General features: G+C 40.2%; 1 protein-coding gene across 1 annotated transcript in view; it reads left to right on the forward strand.

Moving 5' to 3' along the window:
• Positions 1-19,636, forward strand: part of LOC145398675 (tachykinin-like peptides receptor 86C) — a 364,809-nt gene extending 345,173 nt beyond the window's left edge. The window contains exons 9-10 of the mRNA XM_080271480.1: positions 19,227-19,331; positions 19,626-19,636. Coding sequence (XP_080127606.1) covers positions 19,227-19,331; positions 19,626-19,636 — 116 coding nt within the window. The remainder of the gene's footprint in view (positions 1-19,226; positions 19,332-19,625) is intronic.
• Positions 19,637-23,050: the final 3,414 nt, after the last annotated feature.

Here is a 23,050-nt window from a genome sequence, read left to right on the forward strand (position 1 = left end):
ACATGATGTGAAAAATAAATTTTTGTCTTGGTATCATTATCGATTTGCTCAGGTTTGTTGTACTGGTTTGGATCATTCGATGCAGTGCGATTTTAGAAAACAGTGAAAACGTTCGAGAAGTGAACGAACATCTGGGACATGAGACTGACCTTCACTTCATGCTTTCACACCTCATCTGTCAGTTCACCACCTGCTGCCATGACGAGTGGATGCACGATATTTTCGCTCTTGGTCATGCCTAAAGACACATAGTTACATCCATTATCTTGACTCAGATAGAAAATATCATCTTTCTCCTCCCCTGCAAAACACACACCACCACCGTGTTTAAGATTATATATAAACACAGGCATTAATAAAAAAGACATGAAAATAAAAATATATATTTTGTTTGGTATCTTTACCTATTTGCTTAGGTTTGTTGCACTATTTTGAATCATTTTACATATTCTATGCCTTTTACAAGCATAGCAGGAAAGTTTTCTGTGTTCACGTGATGCTTTCATGAGTGGAAAGAACTTCCTTCCCTTCCTGCTAATTAGCTCATGCGAGGTGCAAATGGCAGGTCGTCTCGCAATTCTGACCATGTAAAGTGATTAGGAAACATCCAGCTGTACCCTTTTTCCTTACCCAGGCAGAAAATATCATCTTTTGTAGTGCCATAATTTTAAGTATTAGTGTAATTCGTATAAGTTAGTATTGTAAGTGTAATCTTAAGCTTAAGTATGGTTGTAAGTATAACTCATGATTTAACCGTTAAGTTCTACATTTAAGTCTAGTCTTAGTTGATATTCATAATGTGAACATGATTCTGCTATTGATAGTACTAAGTCGAGTTTTAATGTGAATATGATTGTTATACACATAGATAATAAATATACCTAGATGCTGCATCGCCCATTCTTCAGTACAGCGCCGATGCGTCTGCATGGCCGCCATCTTGCAATGGTCCAGCTTGTAATAGTGGCGCTTGTTTTAGAGTGAATTCAGACTATGAAAATGAATGTAACTTTGCCATTTGTTGTCCGATTTTGTTAAACTTAGGCTTAAAGAAGAGAAAAATAAAGATTGTACATAATCGGATGTTCATAATAAATATATATTATAGCCGTACAGCTAGTGTTTAGAATACCAAATAGATCTAAGCCTCTGCAGGGCTATTATTTCTGTCATAAAAGAATAACTGAAGAATTATGTTCTGCACTTGACCATGTGTATATTCTAAGTTTTCCTATCTTTAAAACTTAAAACCATTAGGACCTATAGCTGGCAGCTGATAAAAATTGATTCTCACACATGTTGAGCTTACCTTATATCACTTATGTAAACTCCCACAAAAATACAAGAAACCATTTGGCTTGTCATTCAGTTTAGAGCCATCCGTACACAGAAGGAAGAGGAAAGACAAGAGGAAGGAAGGAAAACTGGAAGGAGGGTTTACAAGTCACAGTTAATAAAAAATATACATTTTAAGTTGTTGCACTGTCAATGCACAAGGGGTAAAAAAAACATAATCCCACATGAATAGAAAATACAATACATAAAGGAAAAAAATACACATTTAATTACACATCAATAGAAAATACAATGCATAAGGCAAAACACACACACACACACACATAGAATTACACATCAATAGAAAATACAGTGCATAACGCAAAATAATTTCACATAGGATAACACATCAATAGAAAATACAGTGCATAAAGTAAAGTAATGACACACAAAATTCAACATGCATAGAAAGTACAGTGCATATGACAAAAAAATTACATGCATAGAAAATAGAGTGCATAAGGCAATAAAATTACACATAAAACTACACAGCCATAGAAAATACAATGCATAAGGCAAAAAAATTACACATAGAACTACACATGCATAGAAAATACAATGCATAAGGCAAAAAAAAATTACACATATAGAACTACACATGCATAGAAAATACAATGCATAAGGCAAATTACAGAGAACTACACATGCATAGAAAATACAATGCATAAGGCAAAAAAATTACACAGAACTACACATGCATAGAAAATACAATGCTGTTTCCCAAACTTTTATCACCTCAGGATCTCTGGGAAACCTATTTAGATAAAAGGTAAGAAAAATTTGCATTAAGGTTACTGCATACATTTTCCACAGTTGGTTTTTGTGGTAAAAGTATTACTCTGTTAGAATCTGCTTCATGGGGGTAAATTTTTACAAATTGCCAATACACCCCCAAGGTTGTGCAGTATATCTTTCTGGACTTAATCTAACCTAACCTAACCTGCTGCAGCGGAATGCTTTCCTTAGGGTTAGGTATCATACTATGCGTTTATGGTGGTAATATCCCTGAACCACATATTGGCAACTTGTAAAATAATACCTTCATAGGGAAAAATGAAACAGAATAATTGTGCTTGGCCTTGAATACATATTATAATATTAATACGGACACTGTGACAGCTGCACAACAATACATTTTGACAATATATCCGGTCATTTCTTGGAATGGACAGCCTCCAAACTCATGACTTTCAAATGCTTATGCAGCTTTTTTCCCCAATCTGCCATGATTCTTTATGCAGACGAAAATCAAGAAAGCAAATAATTTTGCATCAGGTTTAAGACTGTATAGTAATAATTTCACCTGCCACTGGCCCTGGTCAGCAGACACATGGACATTACTGACACTGTCATCCAAGATTCATTGCAAGCTGACGTCAACTTATCACACAAAACCTAGTCTTTAAATGAATTACTTGTGGAAAGTTATTCCCTGTTGTCTTGTTTCTATATTTCTACGGTTTTTACATCCAAAAGCAGCACAGTGTTGCTGCATTTCTAGGAAAACAATGGTCAACTTTGCCCAGTGTCTGGAACACAACATCGCCCGCTCCAAGATGGCGGCCACGTAGACGTATCTAACATGCTTTTTTTTTTTTTTTTTTTGCTTATTTTGTCTGGCCTATCGACCATTGGGGCCAAAGCCCCTGGTCATTAAAGCCATATATATATATATATATATATATATATATATATATATATATATATATATATATATATATATATCACTTCCATGCATATATACAGACACACTTTCATGCACACGTACATATATATATATATATATATATATATATATATATATATATATATATATATATATATATATATATATATATAATGGAGAGACAGGCTGACGAATGAGGATATAAAGGAGCGTTGAGGTGTGGATGTGGATGTGATACGAAGCATTATGAGGAACACACTGAGGTGGTTTGGCCATGTGGAGAGGATGGAGGGTGAAAGACTGACGAAGAGAGTGTATGTGAGTAAGGTGGAGGGGGGAAGAGGGAGGGGGAGGCCGAGGATGAGATGGAGGGATGGGGTGGAGAGGTATATCAGAAAGGGAGGGGTGAGTTGGAAGCAGGGCAGTGAAATGGCGGGGGACAGGGCGACTTCGAGGCGATTTGTTTGTGGCCACCCCAAACGGGATTAAGGCGTCTGGCAATAGATAGATAGATAGTTTTTTTTGTATTTTTATTTTTATAATTTTTTTTTTATATTTTTTGACCTTACATTATTTATAAACATCAATACCTAATGTAAAGACCCTAAAACTAATCACCTAACAGACAAATCGCTAACCTATACTAAATCCTACAGAGACAAATAGCTAGACCTACACTAATGGAAAAAATACCTCGACTAACAGAACACCATCGACTGCATATATGTAATGCCTTTCTACATTACTGTACATACCTGCACTCATCACCTGGTGACTGTCAGTCGAGGCACAACGTAATACAGGGGAGTGTCATGCGGCATCTACGAATATTTATATCTATGGTTGTACATATGGACCAGCGTCCAACGAAGACGTATATCCGTGAAATTTTAGTAGAGATTAATAATCGCGAATGTCTTCGTATTCTGATCTAGAGATTTACCTGCCGAAGTTAATAGATTTCCTCTTTTGAACTATGCAGTGGTGAACTGAGAATGTCTAAAGTAAGAATATTGAAGACTGTCATTTGTGAAGTGCGAAATTTGTCATTGAATCCTGTTTGCAGTCACGTAGGCATGTAACCGACAAATGGTAATAAAACTGTCCGAATTCTTACTTAATTTGGTTTCATTATGATTAAAGGTCTTGCAAGCTTATTACAAAAATTTCAACGTCGTAAGTCACTCTTCTACGTACAGTATGTTGAGTGCAAACGTATCTTTTGTATTCTTTGAAGATCCTAGAGAATCAATAATAGTATACAGTAATCAGTTAAAATTTTAGCCGATTCCAGAATATTGTCTTAACGCTTATAAAAGGCGAGAAGCCGCGCCAATTTAGATCATCGCTCCTTTTCATTGTTGCAGGTTAGTGCCCAAGCTCTCCCCCCCCCCCCACCTTTTCTCTCCCTCGTGTATTAAGTCATCATATACGTTCGTGAGTTAAATTAGTGATATTTCCCCAGATCCTTCTTGTGCTGAATAATAAAATCATCACTCCTGTTCATCGTTGCAGACGAGAGATGTGGAGGGCCGTGGCTCGCATCCCAAGGATTCGGGTGTTCTAGCCGCGGCTTAGCCGCTGGATCACTAAATCTCCCCCCTCCCCCCTTTAGTTCATTGAATCAAAGTGAATATCGGCTTGTCCATTTGTCCATTTGATTACGGTCCATGTGATTACTTGCCATTTTGATTATTGTTTCTAGTTTATAATTATAAGAATCTTCATTTATTGTGCATTTGGTCTTAGAGAATATTCTATGGTGATGATTTTTAAGTTTCTTCCCGACGAGTCCGTCAGAGACCACGGGACTATATCCATGTGTAATAGTATTCTTGGGATATTAATTTAGTGTGTAAAGATACATATTTCTGGAGTTATACTGTAAATCCTTATTGCTGAATATTAATTTACTTCGTGAAGATTTATATTTCTGAAGAGTGTAACAGTATTTTTTGAGTATTCAGTTTGAGAAGATTCATATTTCTGTTGCTATAGATCCCCATTTTGTTTGGTATCATTCCCAGTTTGAAGAGTAATCTGTATCTCAATTCTTAATACATAGTAAATCTTAGGTTAAGTCATTGTGGGTCTGAATTTTGCTATCCTTCAAGTAGGAGTTCAGTGGATATTGGGTGGCCCGCAAGGTGTGCTAATATCTAACTACTTACGCCCTCTCTAATAAGATCACGCTACCTCATTTCTCATAAAGTCATATATATTCTCAGATAAGATCACACTACCCTATTTTTCTATCATCTCTAAAATTCTCGGCGTTACACACGAGATATCTAAGTTCCGTTGAGTTACACTTTCCCACACTCACGACAGACAGACAGCAACATATATTGCAAAAATAACAAGGTAAAATGATTGAGAAGGATGAACGTGTTTTCATTCATTCTTTCATTGCCAGACGCCATGTATCCCAAACGGGGTGGCCAACGGCTTGTTTTACAGGGAGGGGCACTAATCCTCCACCAACCCCACTTGACACGTAGGGATGCCAACAGCATCTGGTGTTCCCAGGTGGTCACCCATCCAAGTACTAACCAGACCCAACGTTGCTTAACTTCGTTGATCGGACGGGAAGCGGTTATAACGGAAAAAATACCTTCCTCCCCCCCGTCTGTAAACATATTTATTTCTGTATTTGTAGTAATTAGACTTATTCGTACTTTTGAAACTGCATTACTATTGTGCTTTTAGTCATGCACGTGCTGTGGAAGCGGCAAGTTGCGACTCAACTTCCCTATTCCTAATTGGATCTAACCCTCCACTTTCATCCCCTATAGGAGAGCCTAGCCTCAGAGGACGGGCAATTTTCTCATTTAGAACTGGAAATTCAACCCTTTCACTCCCTTTTCCAAGCATGGTCACAATGATAATGGAAAAAAAATAACGACACTACAGTAAACATATTTTATATAAAAAAGGTGAAAAAATATTCATAATAATTTTTTTGAGCCAATCGAAATATATGTTCTGATATCATTTGATATCATAATATCTAATATGTATGCAACATTTCAGCACGATTTACATTGTTTTGTGGGGTAAAAAAAAGATAACATGTGCGATGTTGTAGCGCGGCAGCACCTCTCGCCGGTGGACGTTGGTTGCCGATATTTCTGCAATTTTGCTCTCCATTGCAAGCCACAGAATGGATCTAGGAAGCTGCGATTTGCCCTATTAGGTGCATCTGAACTTTCTCTTCAATATGGTAAGGAAAAGAAAATAAATTTTCGAAACTTCAGAAAATGACCCCGGCATCGGCCTGGGGTGCACATAAAATTCCGGACCCACGGCCATGGAGGGGTTAAGTATTTAGGAACACATGTTGCTGTGGATGGAAGAATAGATGCAGAAGTTAAGTTTAGAATAAATGAAGTAGGAAAGGTACAGGGAGAAATGAAAAAAAGTGTTTAGATGTCATTCGCTTAGAATGGATGTAACTGTATGAGGGTGTTGTGGTACTGACTGCATTATATGGAACTGAAACATGGAATATGGGTATAGTAGAAAGAAAAAGTTTGAATGTAGTGGAGATGAGTGTCTGAAGAGTATGTGTGAAGTGATGCATATAGATCGAGTAAGAAATGATGAAGGGCGAAGGAGAACTGGAGTTGTGCGGGAGATGGCTGATCGAGTTGAGCAGAGGGTGTTGCGATGGTTTTTGCATATGGAGGGAGTGGATGAAGAGCAACTGGTGAGAAAGATAAAAGGATCGGATGTGAGAGGTGCAAGACTGAGAGGAAGACCATGAAATAGGATGGATGGGCAGAATGTAGAGAGTGTTGGATGCAAGAGGAATGTCTGTTGAGCAAGGAAGAATGGCTGCATGTGACAGAAATAACAATGACGCAGCCCTGAGGACATAATCTCCCGCATTTGGTCTGCTCAGCTGATCAGGTCAGGTGCAGGTAAGGGGATGGGCCTATTATGATGTGGCAGGGGTAAACCAGCTCTGCTGTCGGGCCCTGCTGCATCTGTCACTGATTGTACTGCACAGTTGACCATCGTGCAGTGAGGTGCTGTGAGGATCTGCCCCTTCTTCCCTTGGGCCTAAGATGCGAATGAATGTGTTTGTGTGGATGAATAGATTGCAAGTGTGTCATCCTGTCTAGGCTACCTCCCTTTCCTTGGGGGGAAGCAGCCTATAAATAGACTGATAGCATAACACTAAATTATTTAGCTTACTAACTGAAATATAATTACATAACAAACAAGCAGATAAACAGAATAGAGAGAAAAGAGCACAAAAATTAATGTACAACTTACAAAATACTTACGGTCACAAACAGCAAGCTAACTGGCAACACTGACACAAAACTGAAAAATACCAGAATTACTGAGAATCTTCCAATGCTACCTAACTATCAAATCCTGCTTCTCAACACTACCCCCTCCCTAGTCCTTTGTCATCCCGACAAAACTACACAATGTATACAAACATGATCCTTAATCTAAACAGAACATTTAATTATACACACAATAATCCTTCAACTTATCCGGTCTTCGAACTGCTTCCAACAACTTCCCTGCTCCTCCACACAGTCCACTCCTCCTAGAATGTCTTGGTACTCTTTCTGATTCATTAATTCTCTTAGGAAACTGTCACCATCCTCTTGTACTTCAGCTCCTTGGTCCTCCTGAACATCCTCGGCTGTGGGTAGAGAATGATTCCTTGGAGACGTCCCAACTGTACTATCCTGGTCCATGGTACTGCAACTTAAGATTCACATGTCCCACCTTTGGGTGAGACTTCCTGCCACCCCAAATCTGGGACATTATGTCTGATAGAGCCCCACGGGCTCTGCAGCTTCGGTGACTGTCCCTTCTTCTGCTTAGGATTGTATAACCAAACTTTGTTCATCATCTTAGAAGCTCACCTCACTTGCCTTGGCAACATAATTGCACTTCATCACTTCACCTGAAAACTTTAGCATTTCTCATGCTTGACAATGTACCTCAACCAGCCTTTTCTGAAGATGTTTTGCATGGCTGGAAGTGTCGTTAGGCAGCTCTTCACTAGGTGGTCTTCCCATTAACAAGTCAACAGGTAAACGTAACTCGTGGCCCAGAATCAGTTTTGCAGAGGTGTAGCCGGTAGACTCAAAAGATGCAGATTGATATATCATTGGCAACACAGGTAATTTCTAGCCCCATTCCACTTGTCCCTCTGTGCAGTACTTGGCCAGTTGTTGTTCCAAGGTCCAGTTGCATTCCTCCACCATCCCATCTGGTTGTGGCCTTAGTGGGGTCGTCCTGGTCTTCATCCCCAGTAACTTGCAGCATTCAGGGAACACAGCCGACTCAAAGTTTTTGCCCTGGTTTAAATGTAGCTCTTGTGGCATCCCAAAACGACAGAAGAACAGGTCAACCAACACCTGTGCAACAGCCGCAGCCTCTTGGTCGGGGATGGCATAGGATTCTGGCCACATTGTGAAGTAGTCCATGGTGACACATATATACTGGTTTCCTTTCAGTGAATGGCAGAAATCCAGCAATGTCCACCGCGACTCCTTTCATCGGTGCACCCACTTGGTGCAGCTAGACAACTACATTTCTTGGGTTCCTTTTTGGCACAGCACACATCACAGGCCCGACTCCACTCTTCAAGATCCTGCCCCATGCCAGTCTAGGAGAACCTCCGTCACAGCCAGCTTAGGGTTTTTTCATTCCTAGGTGCCCTCTAGTGATCTGGTTATGAGACTCTTCCAAGATCCCAGACTTCATATTCTTTAGAACTGCCATTTGCCAATACTTGCTGAGGCCAACGGGAGTCTCCCACTGATGCTCCAGTAGTCCATTGTTCAAACATAGAAGGTCCCATTGACTCCAGTAGCTTTTAGTCGCAGGGCTGAATCTGGAAACCTCTTCCCAAGATGGCCACACTGTACTCTGCTGCAGCCAATCTGGTTGTAAATCTGCATCCTCTGCAGGCCTTCTTCAGCTGACACTGGCCCTGTCACCACAGAACAGTTGCATTTCTTGCAATAATCTTCCTATTTACTACACTGCCGACACTCTGGGTCATAAGGCCGCCGACTCAGGCTGCCAGCATTGCCATGTACCCGCCCAGGACGGTCCTGCACCTCATAGCTGTGCTGGCCCAGCTTCCTAAGCCAGTGTGCCAGTTATCCTTCCAGATTCTTAAACGTCTTCAGCCACTTGAATGCTGCATGGTCCATCCTGATGATGAAGTACTACCCATACAAGAAGGGATTGAAGAAATCAAAGCTCATCATCACTGCCAAAAGCTCCTTCTGTGTCACACAGTAGGTTGACTCCAGTGGGCTGACCTTGCTATAATACACCACCATATACTCATTTTCGTACTTCTGTGACAGGACTCCGCCAATACCATGGTCACTACCACTGCAGTCCAGGACGAATAGCTGACTATGATCTGGGTACAGCAATACTGGAGAGCTTGCCAACACATGCCTGAGTTCATTGAACGCCTTCTGAGTCACTGCAGTCCATGTAAATTTCTGCCTCTTCCCCGACAACTTGTGTAGTGGTGCAGCTATCATCGCAAAGTTCTTGACAAAACGCCAGTAGTAGGTACACAAACCAGGAAACTCCATAGCTCCTTCACACAGGTTGGAACCAGCCAGTTTTTTACAGCTGCCACTTTCTCCAGAACAATACAGATGCCGCCTTCACATGCATTGTGTCCTAGGTACTTTACTTCTTTATGAGACAAGTAGCACTTCTTGAGCTTCAGCTTGAGGTGCACCACTTGGATCCTGTTGAACACCGACAGCCTTTCTAATTCCTGGTAGAAAGCCCGTCCAAACACAATTACACTGTCAAGATAGATGAGAGCTGTCTGCCAGTGCAGGCCTTCCAGTACACGATCCATGCGATGCTCCAAAGTAGTTGCAGCATTGCATAGGCCAGATGGCATCACTTTACTGTAAACTGCCACAAACCCTACCCCTATGAAAAGACTGTTTTCTCGTTTTCCTTCTCTGCAACCTTGACCTGATGATATCCTGCCTTCATTTCTAGGGTGGAGAATCACTTGGCATGTGACAGAGTATCCAGTGTGCCATCAGTCCTTGCCAAGGGGTATACATCTTTCACTGTCACATCACTCAGGGCTCGCCAATCCACACAGCACCTTACCGAGCCATTCATCTTCCTTACCACGACAACTGCTGATGCCCAAGGAATGCTGGGCTTTTCTATCACTCCCTGATTTTGGAGATTCTCTCTCACCTTCTCCATTTCTTACCGTTGAGCTACCACCATCCTCTGAGCTGGCTGTTTACACGGGTGGTGATCGCCAGTGTCTATGCAATGCTCCACCAGATCAATGTACCCCAGGCCTAGGTCTCTGATGAATAAGACATCAGCAAATTTCGTTAGCAGCTGCCTCAACTTCAATACTTGTAAGTTATCCAGGCATCCTTGAAAATAGGTACTGTAAATGCTCTGCCAGATGCCCATTTTCTCTGAGTACATTCCTTTTACTGGCCTTCCTCTGATGCCCTCCAGGGTCCACCACCTGTCACAGTCCCATAATTTCTCCCTCATTGATCTTCTGTGTCTTATTGGAGAAATTGGCTACCACAACCGGCACTTCACCTGCCGCTGTTTCCACCAAATTCCTCCCCACCATCACTCCTGCCTTTAATTTGCACCGTACATCCAGCTCCACCACCCCTAGACAGCTGTCAAAAAAGCCACTCACCTTACACTGGAGCAGTAGTTCCTATCTTGGGGGTATCACTGTGGTGTGCAGTGCCATCACCTCACCACCAGAACTGGTGCATCTCACTGCCATGATGGGAACCAACTTTCCTTGGACCTTGAGTCTCGTGGAGCAGAAGTCCTGGACACATCCCATGGACATCATATAGTCCAGACCAAGAAGGCAAAGATCCTCCATATCGGAAGCATAGCCTCTTGCCATGCCACTTCAATCCATCAGTTCTGCGCCGTGCCCAGTTACACACAGTTGTTCTCATGACTCAGGCAGATACCGATGATGTAACATATCAGGCCTCACAAAAGTCTGCTCTGAAGCTGAAACAGTCACCAGAGAGCACCTCATGTCGTCTATTCTTTCATTTACATGCACGCTGTCAATCGCAGTTCTCTTGCATTTTGTCAGTGGTGGGGCTACTTTGGAAAAACCGGCTTTTTGTTGCCCCTTGTGACCATTTTTTACTAATTTCCCTGCTTCTTTCTTGTCTTCTGCAGCCTCCTTCTTTTCGTCATTTTTCTTCTTTGGACACTCAGAACTGAAGTGTCCCACCTCACCACATGTCCAACACACTTTTGTTACAATTATAGATTTTCCTGCACTGCTCTGTTCTTGCTCCTTCTTCCATTTCCAACAAACCTCCTTTTTGTGCCCTGGCTTCCCACAGAATCAGTGACCTCCTCCGTTTTCCTTTTCTGCTTTTATCAGTCCTCTTTCCTGTGTCCTTGCTTTTCACAGGACTTGCATTTTCCTTAAATTTTTGTCTTGCCTTGAAACCTGCACTATGACCTACCTGAGAAGTAGGTGTACTGGACCTCATATAGGACTCAAATTCAAGAGCCCTACCTAGTGCTTCTTGCATGCCTCTTGGTTGTGCCTGTTTCACTTGCACTTTCAACTCTATACTATCAAGAACATCGATGAACTGGTCCCTCAAAGGTTAGGTTAGGTGATGCTCCAGGGTACGCCTTGTGTACCATACCATGCTCTCCAGGTTATGAGTAAGCTGCTGTAGGGATTCACCTCGAGCCCGTACACGGGTCTGGAATCTTACCCTGTCAACCTCAGTCTGGTACATGGTCCCATATTTGTGCTCTGGTACTTCTACTAAGGACTGATAACTCTTTCTCTCCTCTACTGACATGTGGCCCAGAATTTCCATTGTGGCACCTTTCAGGCCAGTAGCCAGTTGCACTGCCCTCTGCCTATCAACCCAACCATTCTGATCAACAAGTAACTCAAACTGCACATGGTAACTTTCCCAAGATACTTTGCCATCAAATTTCTGAGGTTTCTTTTTCACTGGATCCCCAGTATTATGCAGCCATGCACTTCACTGATTTGAGACCTAAAAACTGGGGCATCATAAGTCCAGGGCTTGAAACTTCTGCATTTTGATTATTCAACCCTGTAATGCTACCCTTAGATGCTTGGGAGTCACCATACACTGTCCATTTTTTTTTTTTCATGTGCTCCCTGGACACTATTCTCTGGCTCAGCAGTGCAATATTTCTCTACAACCTCAATTCTGTCACTAATTATCCTCAAACGGCCATCTACATGCTCCAGCTGGTCATCTACATGCCTCATCTGGTCATCTACATGCTGTCTGCACTCTATCACATTACTGCTTACCTCATATTTCTGCTTACCTCATACAGGGTACTTCTGCTGCTCCAGTTTGGCATCTGTTTCCTCATTAAACTGTTGCTATTCTTCCTTCATTTCCTCCCATGAAAGCATCTAGCTGCCCTGGCATCCACAGTTGTAATTCCCTCTGTTGCTCCTGTAATGTCTCTTGAAGCTGTTGATATCATTCTTTCTGTTCTTCACTTTGTGCCTCTAGTTGCTCTCTGTGCTTCAAATTGTTCTTTGATTCTATCTGTCCTTCATTTTGTGCCTGTAATTGTTCTTTGAGCTCTTTCTGTCCTTCACTCTGTGTTTGTAATTGTTCTTTCATTCTTCCTGTCCTTCAATCTGTGCTTGTAGTTGTACATTTTTTGCTTGTAATAGCTTCATGATTGCTGCCAGATATGCCTCCTCCTGCCTAGTTTGACCCTTTATCTGTACATCTTCTGCCTCCATGTCGAAGGTTTGACTCACTGCAGCACTTTTCTAATGATTCCACTCCTGACACCACTGTTGCATCCCCATCCCACACTGCCAAAGGTTCCAACAGTAGTAGTTCAGCAAAGGAAGGATGTTGCCCAGTGTGCTGTTCTTCTTATGGTGAGCCTTTCGGTGTGCAACAACGAGATCAGCTCAGGCGTTGCAAATAAACACTAGCTTCCTAAGTTTGCTGTCTTTATATTCCAGATAATTACAGATAATGCTTGCCAGCTACACTTCACTGTTTTACCGGAGCTAAACAGTCTTCACTAACTGCAGTGATACTTAACTGACATTAAACTAAAATCACCGTGAACTGAAACTACTCTAGTTCCTTGCCCATCCTTAAATAAGCTTCCTATATACTAGAATGATCTGCTACATTCTCAGTGAAACAACAGTTACCAACTCAGAGATATCCAAAATATCCCGAGTTTTCTTACACTGCAAAACACTCTAAATCATTGAGCATACAAATTGAAATATAATTACATAATATAGCAATGACATAAAACAATAAGAGAAAAAAACACAAAACGTAATGTGCACCTTACAAATTACCTCCGCCCACAAATAGCAGGCTGACTGGCAACTCTGACATGTAACTGAGAACCTTACAGCACTACCTGATAAGCAAATCTCATTTCTCAACAATATCTTGACTCTTTCCTCACTTTTGCATGTAGCACAGACACATTGCACACCTAGATAACTGCTATATGTGTGTAACTTGTCTCTAAATACCAAATATTAAGGAATTTACATATAAAAGATTAAAGTAAGAAAAAAGTTCCCTCTATTGTTAAACCAGTAGAGGCTCATTTTCAGGACCTTTTACACAAAGTTTTGCCTCTCTACCCCTCCTCATACACTCATCAGCAGCCTGATGTGTTTTTGATCATTTTGGCATCTTTCTGACACCAGCAATCCATAAGACACACAAAATATCTTCCAAATACTTAGTGACAGCACGTGCTATGTTGTTGTGTCAGTCTGTGGAGAAACACAAAGGATTTCAATGAAATCTCAGCAGACAAAGGAAACTGAGAAAAGTGTAGGGGTAACGAAAGAATTCTTTCATGGGCAGTCTACAAGACAACATACGCACCCCACGCAGGCCAGGTGATGTAATTTACCTAGCAGCTGACATGCAGGCATCTAAATGGGCTTTAAACTCCGTTTTCACAGCAATACACCCCTAAACAGATTTTTCATTCTGATTGTACTGTAGGTGAGTTTAGGGGGCTAAGGGAGAAAAAAAAATAAAATGTATTTTTTGGTAAAAAAGTTTGTCTGAAATCTCCCCTTAACCCCTATGTGGCCGTGGGTCTGGAATTTTATGTGCGCCCCTGGCCGGGGCTGAGGCCATTTTCTGAAGCTTCGAAAATTGATTTTTTTTTCCTTGCCATATTGAAGAGGAAGTTCCGACGCACCTGGCAGTGCAAATTTCAGCTTCCTAGACCCATCCTGTGACTTGCAATCAAAAGCAAAAGTTGCGTAAATTTAGGCAGCTGATACTAGTCACACGTAGATATTGCAGTGATGCAACATCGCACTTTTTTTTTTTTTTTTTAAACCAAAAGACAGTCAATAATGCTGAAAAGGTGTGAAATAACTATATATGTGTATTTTGAAGTTTTTCAGTATGTAAAATATGAGGTTTGAATGTAAATAATTATATTATGATTTTTTTTTTTGCATTATCTTTCAGTGTTTATTTTATTTATAGTAGTATCCACTTATTTTTGTGGTCTGCATTTTTTTTTTTTTTTTTTGAAAAGAGAGGCGAGTGTCTTTTTTCAGACCTAAATGAGATAAACGTCATCCCTTGAGTGTACAGACTGGAATGTGAGGGTTAAATTGTGAGACGACCTGCCATTCGCACGTCACACGAACTGATTAGCAGGAAGGGAAGGAAGTTCTTTCCACCCACGAAAGCATCACGTGAACGCAGAAAACTTTCCTGTTATATTTGTAAAAGGCAAAGAATGTGTAAAATGATTGAAAACAGTGCAACACACCTGAGTAAACAGGTACATACCAAACAAAAATTATTTTTTCTTTTATTTTCATGTCTTTTTGGTTTATGCCTGTGTTTATTAATAATCATAAACAGGGTGGTTGTGTGTGTTTTGCAAGGGAGGAAATATGATATTTTCTGCCTGGGTTGAGATAATGAGTGTAACGATGTGCGTTTAGGCATGGCCACGAGCGAAAAAATCGTACATCCACTCGTCACGGCAGTAAGTGGTGAACTGACAGTGACAAATAAGGTGTGAGAGCGTGAAGGTAAGTCTCACGTCAAATGTTTGTTCACTTCCTGAAAGTTTTCACAGTTTTCTACAAGTCGCACTGCATCGAATGATCCAAACCAGTACAACCTGAGCAAATAGGTAAAGATACCGAGACAAAAATGTATTTTTCTCTTATTTTCATGTCTTTTTTCTATGTGCCTGTATAAATTCTTAACCGTAAACAGGTGGTTGTGTGAGTTCTGCAAGAGAGGACAAAGATGATATTTTCTGTCTGGGTCGAGATAATGGGTGTAGTTGTACTTGTTTAGGCATGGCCTGGAGCGAAAAAATCGAAAATCCACTCATCACAGCAACAGGCTTTGAACTGCTTGATGGGGTGTATGGGAGTGTAGTGTAGGTCAGTCTGAAGATATTCAGAATGTTCGTCCACTTCTCAAAAATTTTCTTCGATTTTTATAGGCCATGTTCAAACGACGCCTGTGGCCGCCATTTATCGGCTATATGTCATTCCATGCTGGCGACCACGGAAGGGTTAAGCTGTCAAAAATGTCGCTGAACCTACTGTTACATCAAATGACAAAACCGCTAGATAGACTCTGCACATCGTGTCTAGGGATGCCATACAGCTACTTATGAGTGGCTAAGTCTCACCAGATCAATACCAAGTGGACTTGAGGGGGAACTTTGAAAATGTTATCGCAGATTTACATAATAAACCTGTGCAGGGCAGTTACTGGCATACGCAGATCTATAAAAAAAAAAAAATAATAAAAAAAAAAAAAAATAAAATAATGAGCTGAAGACCAATAATTTGATCCAAGCCGTGGTAAACCTATTATACTGAGTAAAACTGTATGATATATGGGTACAGTAGTAGGGTTGGCGCACAAAACATGTCCTCGTACTGAAGGGTTAAGCACATAACCCCCGATGAAGTCTTCATTGATTCTTGCTACCACCAGACAATTTCATTCAGCAGAGTTGACCCTGCTTACTAGCGATGGGGTCAATGAAGACTGTATGAAAGCCCTTCCGTTCGAAAAAGTCTTCCCGAAGGTAAATAAAATTGTGTGAAAGTAGCAAGGATAACCAAAGGATCTGACAGGATTTAATACATCAAGTGCTCCAAGGAAGTATTTTTCACTTGAATCCTACTACTTTCAGATATTTTTTTCCCCTCAGGATATCTTCTTGGAATTGGGATATTAGATATAGATTTCAATAACCCCTTTCGTACGAGAGATTTGTATTAAATTGAGTCAAATATTGTGGACAGAACAGGACTACTGAACTACTACTTTCATGGATTCTGCACCTGATGTGACTTACTAAATTCCTTTCTGATCCAAATGTTTTTATCCAACGAAAAACTCTCATACCATGCGTGTTTGATTAATATAAAATTTTTGTTCTGAGGAAAAGTTATATCTTAGGGAGAAACTTTACCGTATACAAGCTTAATCTCAAGGAAAGCTTTATACAATTGAAAAAATTTATCTCAAGTGAAAGAAAAATAATTTAAGTTCTTATCAAACGTATAATGTCATTTTAACCCCTTAGCGCGGGCATGTCGGAGGCGGTCCGTGCACCTCACGTGGGGATATTCACGCTCTGACTGACTTTTTAAAAATATTTGCTAAAAATCAGTTATTAGTCCTAGAATATTATTAATATATATGCGTATGGCACATACATTCAGCTTTCTCCTGGGATGTTTGTTGAGCCTTCGTCGACTACCAAAGGACTTGTGGAGACTTCTGAAGTTGGGTAATGAAGTCTCCACTTTACACTTCCTGATACCCCGTAATTTGATTACCACAGCCTGATATTATCACTAGAAACACTATTCTATGATTTTCAAGTAGTTTGGAATCCATACACCCCCAAAAAAAAAACATTGTACAATGAAAATTACCAGAGCATACGAGCTTCCCACTTGAGCTGTTTCCCCGCTGGTATTCTGTCATTTATTATTCATAAACACATTCACACTTTATATTCCTATTACTTATAACACTTAAACACTTATATATATATATATATATATATATATATATATATATATATATATATATATATATATATATATACAGTATTTATCCATAAGTTTCCTTCAGTAATAGTAGTTTATTTTCACTTCAGGCATTAACTTTCTTGTTCAGTAAACTAGCGCAGAGAGCAAAGCTTTCAGTGTCATTACGCCAAGTATTTGTACTCATATTCTTATGTTAATAATTATTTACATTTCTATTTTATTTACACTATGTTATACACCGTCACTTCCAGTAAATAAGGGCTCCTTTCCCTTGGAGCCAGGATGTACTTGGGACACTGAAGCACTCATAGTTTATCACCATTTCCTCCACTGGCTCATCACATGATTCACCAGAAAGATTGTAGTCAGTGTCCATCATTATCATGGATAAATTAGGCAGTTCATGCTCCACAGCAGAGTCATTTAGTCCTTTACCCCTTCCCACACGAGGTTTAGTAGGGGTAGAGGTCACAGGACCCTCTAGAAGCGGCAGAAATGGAGGGGCACGAGTGCTACGTGCTTTCAACACAAGAGACAACACTGAACTGAATGACGAGGCGGATATGGGGCCGACAAGGGTTGACAACGTCAGCAAGGTGACAGCTGCTAATTTATATGCTCTGAAATGATTGGTAGGAAATTAGGTAGTACCAGGTGAATGTAAATATTGCTTAGGCTTCTCCCTTCCTTTCTTATATATATATTTTTATTATAAGAACAGTTCATACAGCATATTTCAAGGGGAAATAAACAGGGAAAATTAGCAAACGAGTGCATGTGGGGTGTTGCCAAGTGATAATTAGCCAGTTCCAGGTGTATGGCACTATCAGTTACCTTTTTTCTTTTTTATATATATTATTTTGTATGAGAATAAGGCATAGGGGTCATTGCAATGGATGAAATGAGTGGAAAAATCCGGGCAAGATTTGCCTATGGTCAGACTCATATATGAAGTCCGTTTGGGTGGGGCCCGAGAGGGGATTTCCCTCTCTACAGCTCAGCCGCATCAACCCCAGTACCTATCTCTCTCTCTGTCATATGTCAGGTATTTACTATTTGAAATTGTATATTATATATTATGTACTTATTAAATAAATTAAATAAGTCTATATAGTGCTGTGAATGTGTAGCTTTTTAGGATAATAGCAATGATTTGTATAAATTCCACACCACGTGACAACGTCGCTTTCCGACGTTGCCAGAGGTCAAGGACACCCACCTCAGACTACAGGTGACCGGTCACTTCCTCCCTGATCCCACCCACAATGGCAGCTACTCCGACTCGGCTCTCGTGTGCTCCACAGACGGGAGAAAGAACTTATTTACAATGTGAACAAGTATTTTTTAGAAGAAAGATCAGAGAGAGGACTTATGCCTACTGGGGAAACCTCTATTAAAAAAAACGCGCCAAGACTTTTACCTCAGTGGTGGTGTGGAAAAAAAGGTCGAAACAATATAGAAGAAAACAAAACTTATAAATATATTAAAACTTTCTCAATCAACTGAGAGAGAGAGAGAGAGAGAGAGAGGAGGTTTGGCAGAGCTGTAGAGAGGGAAATCCCCGCGCGGGCCCCACCCAAACGGACTTTATATTTGAGTCTGACCATAGTGCTGCACAGCTGGAGCAGGTGGAAGGAGAGGGTAATGGACAGGAAGTAGGGAGGGGAGTTAAGAACGGGGAGAAATGGCTAAATTGTCAACAATGGATGGGAGTAGAGATGAAAATAGCAGCACTGACTATTGTTAGACACTGGCAGTACTGACAGATGATACAAGCAACCACTTCAAAGCCTGGGCAAATTCAAAATAACACAGAATCCCAAAAGTGATGCCCAGTGGTATGATCCATTGCACTCGAACGTCACGAAAGTGACGCCCAGCAGTTAAGGGGTTAATGTATTTTTTACTATTTTTTCCCTGATTTATGTTTTTTCTCCAGTGGAAAATTTTCTATGCACTTTTTCTTGGGCAGGTTTTTTTTTCTTTTTTTTTTTTTATCTAACACAATTTTAGGGAAATAAATATATAACACATTTCTGTTTGACACATTTACATGTTGAATTTTGCACAGAATTTATCTTACGTAAATTTTTCTCCCTTCATCAGATACATGTCAGGGTGTGAATGGGATGATAAAAACGTTCCCTGGCTCACGTTCCAACAACCTCCTGCTAGTGTACTCCTCCAGGGAACGCCTCAACGTCAAGAACGGTGAGAGAGAGAGAGAGAGCAAGGTACAAAAGGGAGGGATATCTAGAAAGGGAATGGTGGAGGCAGGAATAACCGGGAACATGAGTGAAAAAAAAAATAAATAAATAAATAGCAGCAAAAAAGGTGAAGTGCAAAAGTAAAGGTGAAAAGGCAAATAACGCCATTTCAAAGAAACGACAGAGATTTTGAGGCTGTTTAAGAAAGTAGTGAGGAAAAAAACAACAACACTGCATATATGATGGGAATTTTTCATGTACTTGTAAAATTATTTCCATATTCACGTATCACTTACAGTTTTACAATAATGCTTCACCAAGTTTGCTCTAGAACAAATAAAAAGTGATAGAATAGGGCTCACCCTTTGACTTTGCCTGGTGACGATTACCAGGTAGTCTTAAAATCGAATTATCTAATCCAGTGCTATTAAACCTGGGTGGACGGTCCACCTTAGGGTGGACAAGATTAAGTGGGTGTCTTGGGGTGGACTGGTGGGTGAACGAGATCGTGATAATGTGTCGGTTGTTGGGATAGATATGAGAGAAAAATAGATACTATAATACTGGGTGGAGAAATTAAAGGCCCATAGCCAATGATGGTCAGCAGGTGGATTTCCTGTGGCTCACGAACATTTAATCCATATTTTTCTCAAAATACATACAATGAAATTTATATGAAATTTCACTCCTCTCTCTCCAGATTCATCCCAAGATGCGAACTTTATAAATTTGTAGAATACATTTTGCCTTTGCTTTATATATATATATATATATATATATATATATATATATATATATATATATATATATATATATATGCAGACACACACACACACACACACACACACATGCACACACAAATTTCCACTTCTCCCTCCCTCTCTCTCGCAAACCTAACACGATAATTAACATGTCCAGTTCGTGTTTGATTAGCAACACTGTGGTAGGTAACCCATTCAGTTCCTGTTGGTTGATTGACAACACTGACAACTCTGGACTCAGGGAGTAGTGAGTCGCTGCTTGAAGAAGCCACTTGTTCACTTCCTGTTGGGCCGTGAGCTACCTCCTTTGTCTCTCTCTGTAAGTATTACTGCTGGTGATATTTTTTATTATTATTAATTACTTTGGTTTAATATTCCATTATATTTTGGTTGTGAACAAAATGTGCCTCATAAATTTCTTAGGTGATTATGATGAAATTTGTTGTGAAGTTATGTTCTGTGTTAGGGAAGAAGTAACCTGTTTTTATGTAAGATGCACCTAAGACAGATTTAGGGCTGCTCATTGATTTCATAGGTTACAACTGTTACACAGACTTCAACATAGTATTATAATTCTTGTTTTTGTTCTCTCTTTCTAGATTTCAACAGTAGTGCCAACTGGTTAGGCATGTCAGTATATAAGTACAAGTACTTCAGAAAATTAGACGGCAGTCCTGAGCCGGCAAAACCTGAGGCAGTTGGTACATCAGGCAAAGAGGATGCTTCCATTCAATCCTCACAAACTGGGGCTGCACCAAAGGCCAAAACAGGATGAGACCGTCAGAAAAGATGACTCTTCACTGCATAAGAAGTGGTGAAAACAATGGAATAAAGCCCATATTGCATTTGAATTTTTCCAGCCAGTACATGAAGCTTCAAATCATTTCCCACCAGCAAAGTGCCTCTTTTGTGATGCAACGTACAGCAATGCAATTGTTGTTCCTTCAAAACTTGATCGACACTTAGAGTCTATGCACCCTGAACACCAAAACAAATCAAAGCAGTTTTTTGTAGGCAACTTTGGAAGCATATTTAAAACAACAGGCAACTTTCAAAAGTCAAGTAATGCTCTCTGACACGAAATCACTTATTCTTGCATCTCTTAAGATGACACATATCATCCTGTAGAAAAAAAGGGCCTTTCACTGAAATCGAAAGTGTTTTACTGCCATGCCTTGAAGTTGCAGCTGACCTTGTACGTGCAGGGAAAGAAGCAGTGAAGAAGGTAAAGAAGATCCCATTGTCAGACACTATAACATCTCGCCGATCTGTGATGTAAGCTGATGATCTGAAGGTACAGCTTGTTCAAAAATTGCGCTTAGCTCCCTCATTTGGCATTCAACTGGATGAAACCACAGACATAGGAGTTGAAGCTCAGCTGATTGTTTAATGTCGGTCTCCAGACCTAAAAGCAAAAACTATAGTTGAACATTATTTGTGTTGCCTCCAGCTCGGTGTAGAAACAATAGCATGCTATATTTTCCAAAAAAACTGAATTATTTTATGACTGAAGAAGAGACTGAGGGGTCAAAATGCTAGTCAGTAACTACTGATGGTGCAAAAGCAATGGTTGGTACAATCAATGGAGCTGTAAGGCAAATACAAGATGTCTCACCTAACCGTGTCCCCATTCACTGTATGATTCACAGGGAGGTCTTAGTGGCAAAACGATTGAATGAGGCTAAAAGTGGCAAAGAGAAAAATGAATTTGAGCTACTTCTTGATGACGCTGTAAGAATGGTGAATCATATTCGTGCACATGCAAAGAAACACAGAATGTTCAGTGTGTTATGTAAGGATATGGAAGCCAATTTCACCAACTCTTCCTCCATGCTGAAGTGCGTTGGCTATCTCGTGGGAGGATTATCAACCAAGTGTTGGCATTGCGAGAGCAACTCTGTGTATTCTTTACTGAGGACGCAAATTCCATGGCATTTAAGTGTCAGGACACATTCTGGCTGGCAAAACTGTCATACATTGCCTCATTCTTTGATCATCTGATATTCTCAGAAAGGCAAAGGGGGAGATGTTTTTACAAGTATGGGGAAAACAAATGAATTCAAACTGAAGGTGAAAAATGGAAAAGCAACGTGGCAAAGAGGTGCTTCTCTAATTTTGAAGTCTTTGATAACTATATGAGAGAATGTGGTTGGGAAAATGGTATCCAGGAAGCTGAGAAGACACTGGAAGTACGGATGTCCAAACTGATTACCAAATACCTTATTTTGATGCAGGAAAACCTTGACTTTTATTTTCCAGACCTGGAGAACGACTACCTTACCTCGAGCATGTGGGTACTTAATCCATTTTCAGGTGATGGAACATATCATTCTGATGCCTCAATGGAGCTTAAAGTTGATTTTTGTCAAAAAGCAGCTTTCAAAACATTTGGCCACCCAATGGATTTCTGGGTTTCCCTGCTTCATATTCCAGAGTACAAGGAGGTAGCTGAGCAGGCAACAGCCATGTTTGTGTAGATACCAACATCATATTTGTGTGAGCAGGGTTTCTCAAGCTTAGTTTAAATTAAGACAAAGAAAATGAATGTTAATTTGAATTTGGATCCTCTCATGTGGATTACACTGGAAAATTGTCTGATGCCTCGATTTATGCTGGTAGCAGATAAAATGCAACACCAACCTTGCCACTGATCTTTGTTGATTGGAGCCAAAGGCTTTGTGATCTTTTGATACCAAGTATAATGCATATGATTAATAGTTTCACTTTTTTTTCTTTTTTTCTTTAAGAAACATGCATTTGCTCAGGAACTCCGGGGACATGTTTATTTTATTCTTGTATATATAGACTGATTAAGTAACCGTGCACAAGAATGTTTAACGAATTTGAAAATGCAAGTGAATCTGCTTTTTCCTGCCTATAGGCCTATATATATAATGGTAGAATGTGGATTTTAAATATTTATTAGATTTTTGGAATAAGAAATATAACTCATATAAACAAG

Source organism: Coenobita brevimanus, chromosome 46 (genome assembly GCF_032717465.1).
Source record: "Coenobita brevimanus isolate Jiangsu-jjx chromosome 46, ASM3271746v2, whole genome shotgun sequence".
In the NCBI taxonomy this organism is placed as follows: Eukaryota; Metazoa; Arthropoda; class Malacostraca; order Decapoda; family Coenobitidae; genus Coenobita; species Coenobita brevimanus.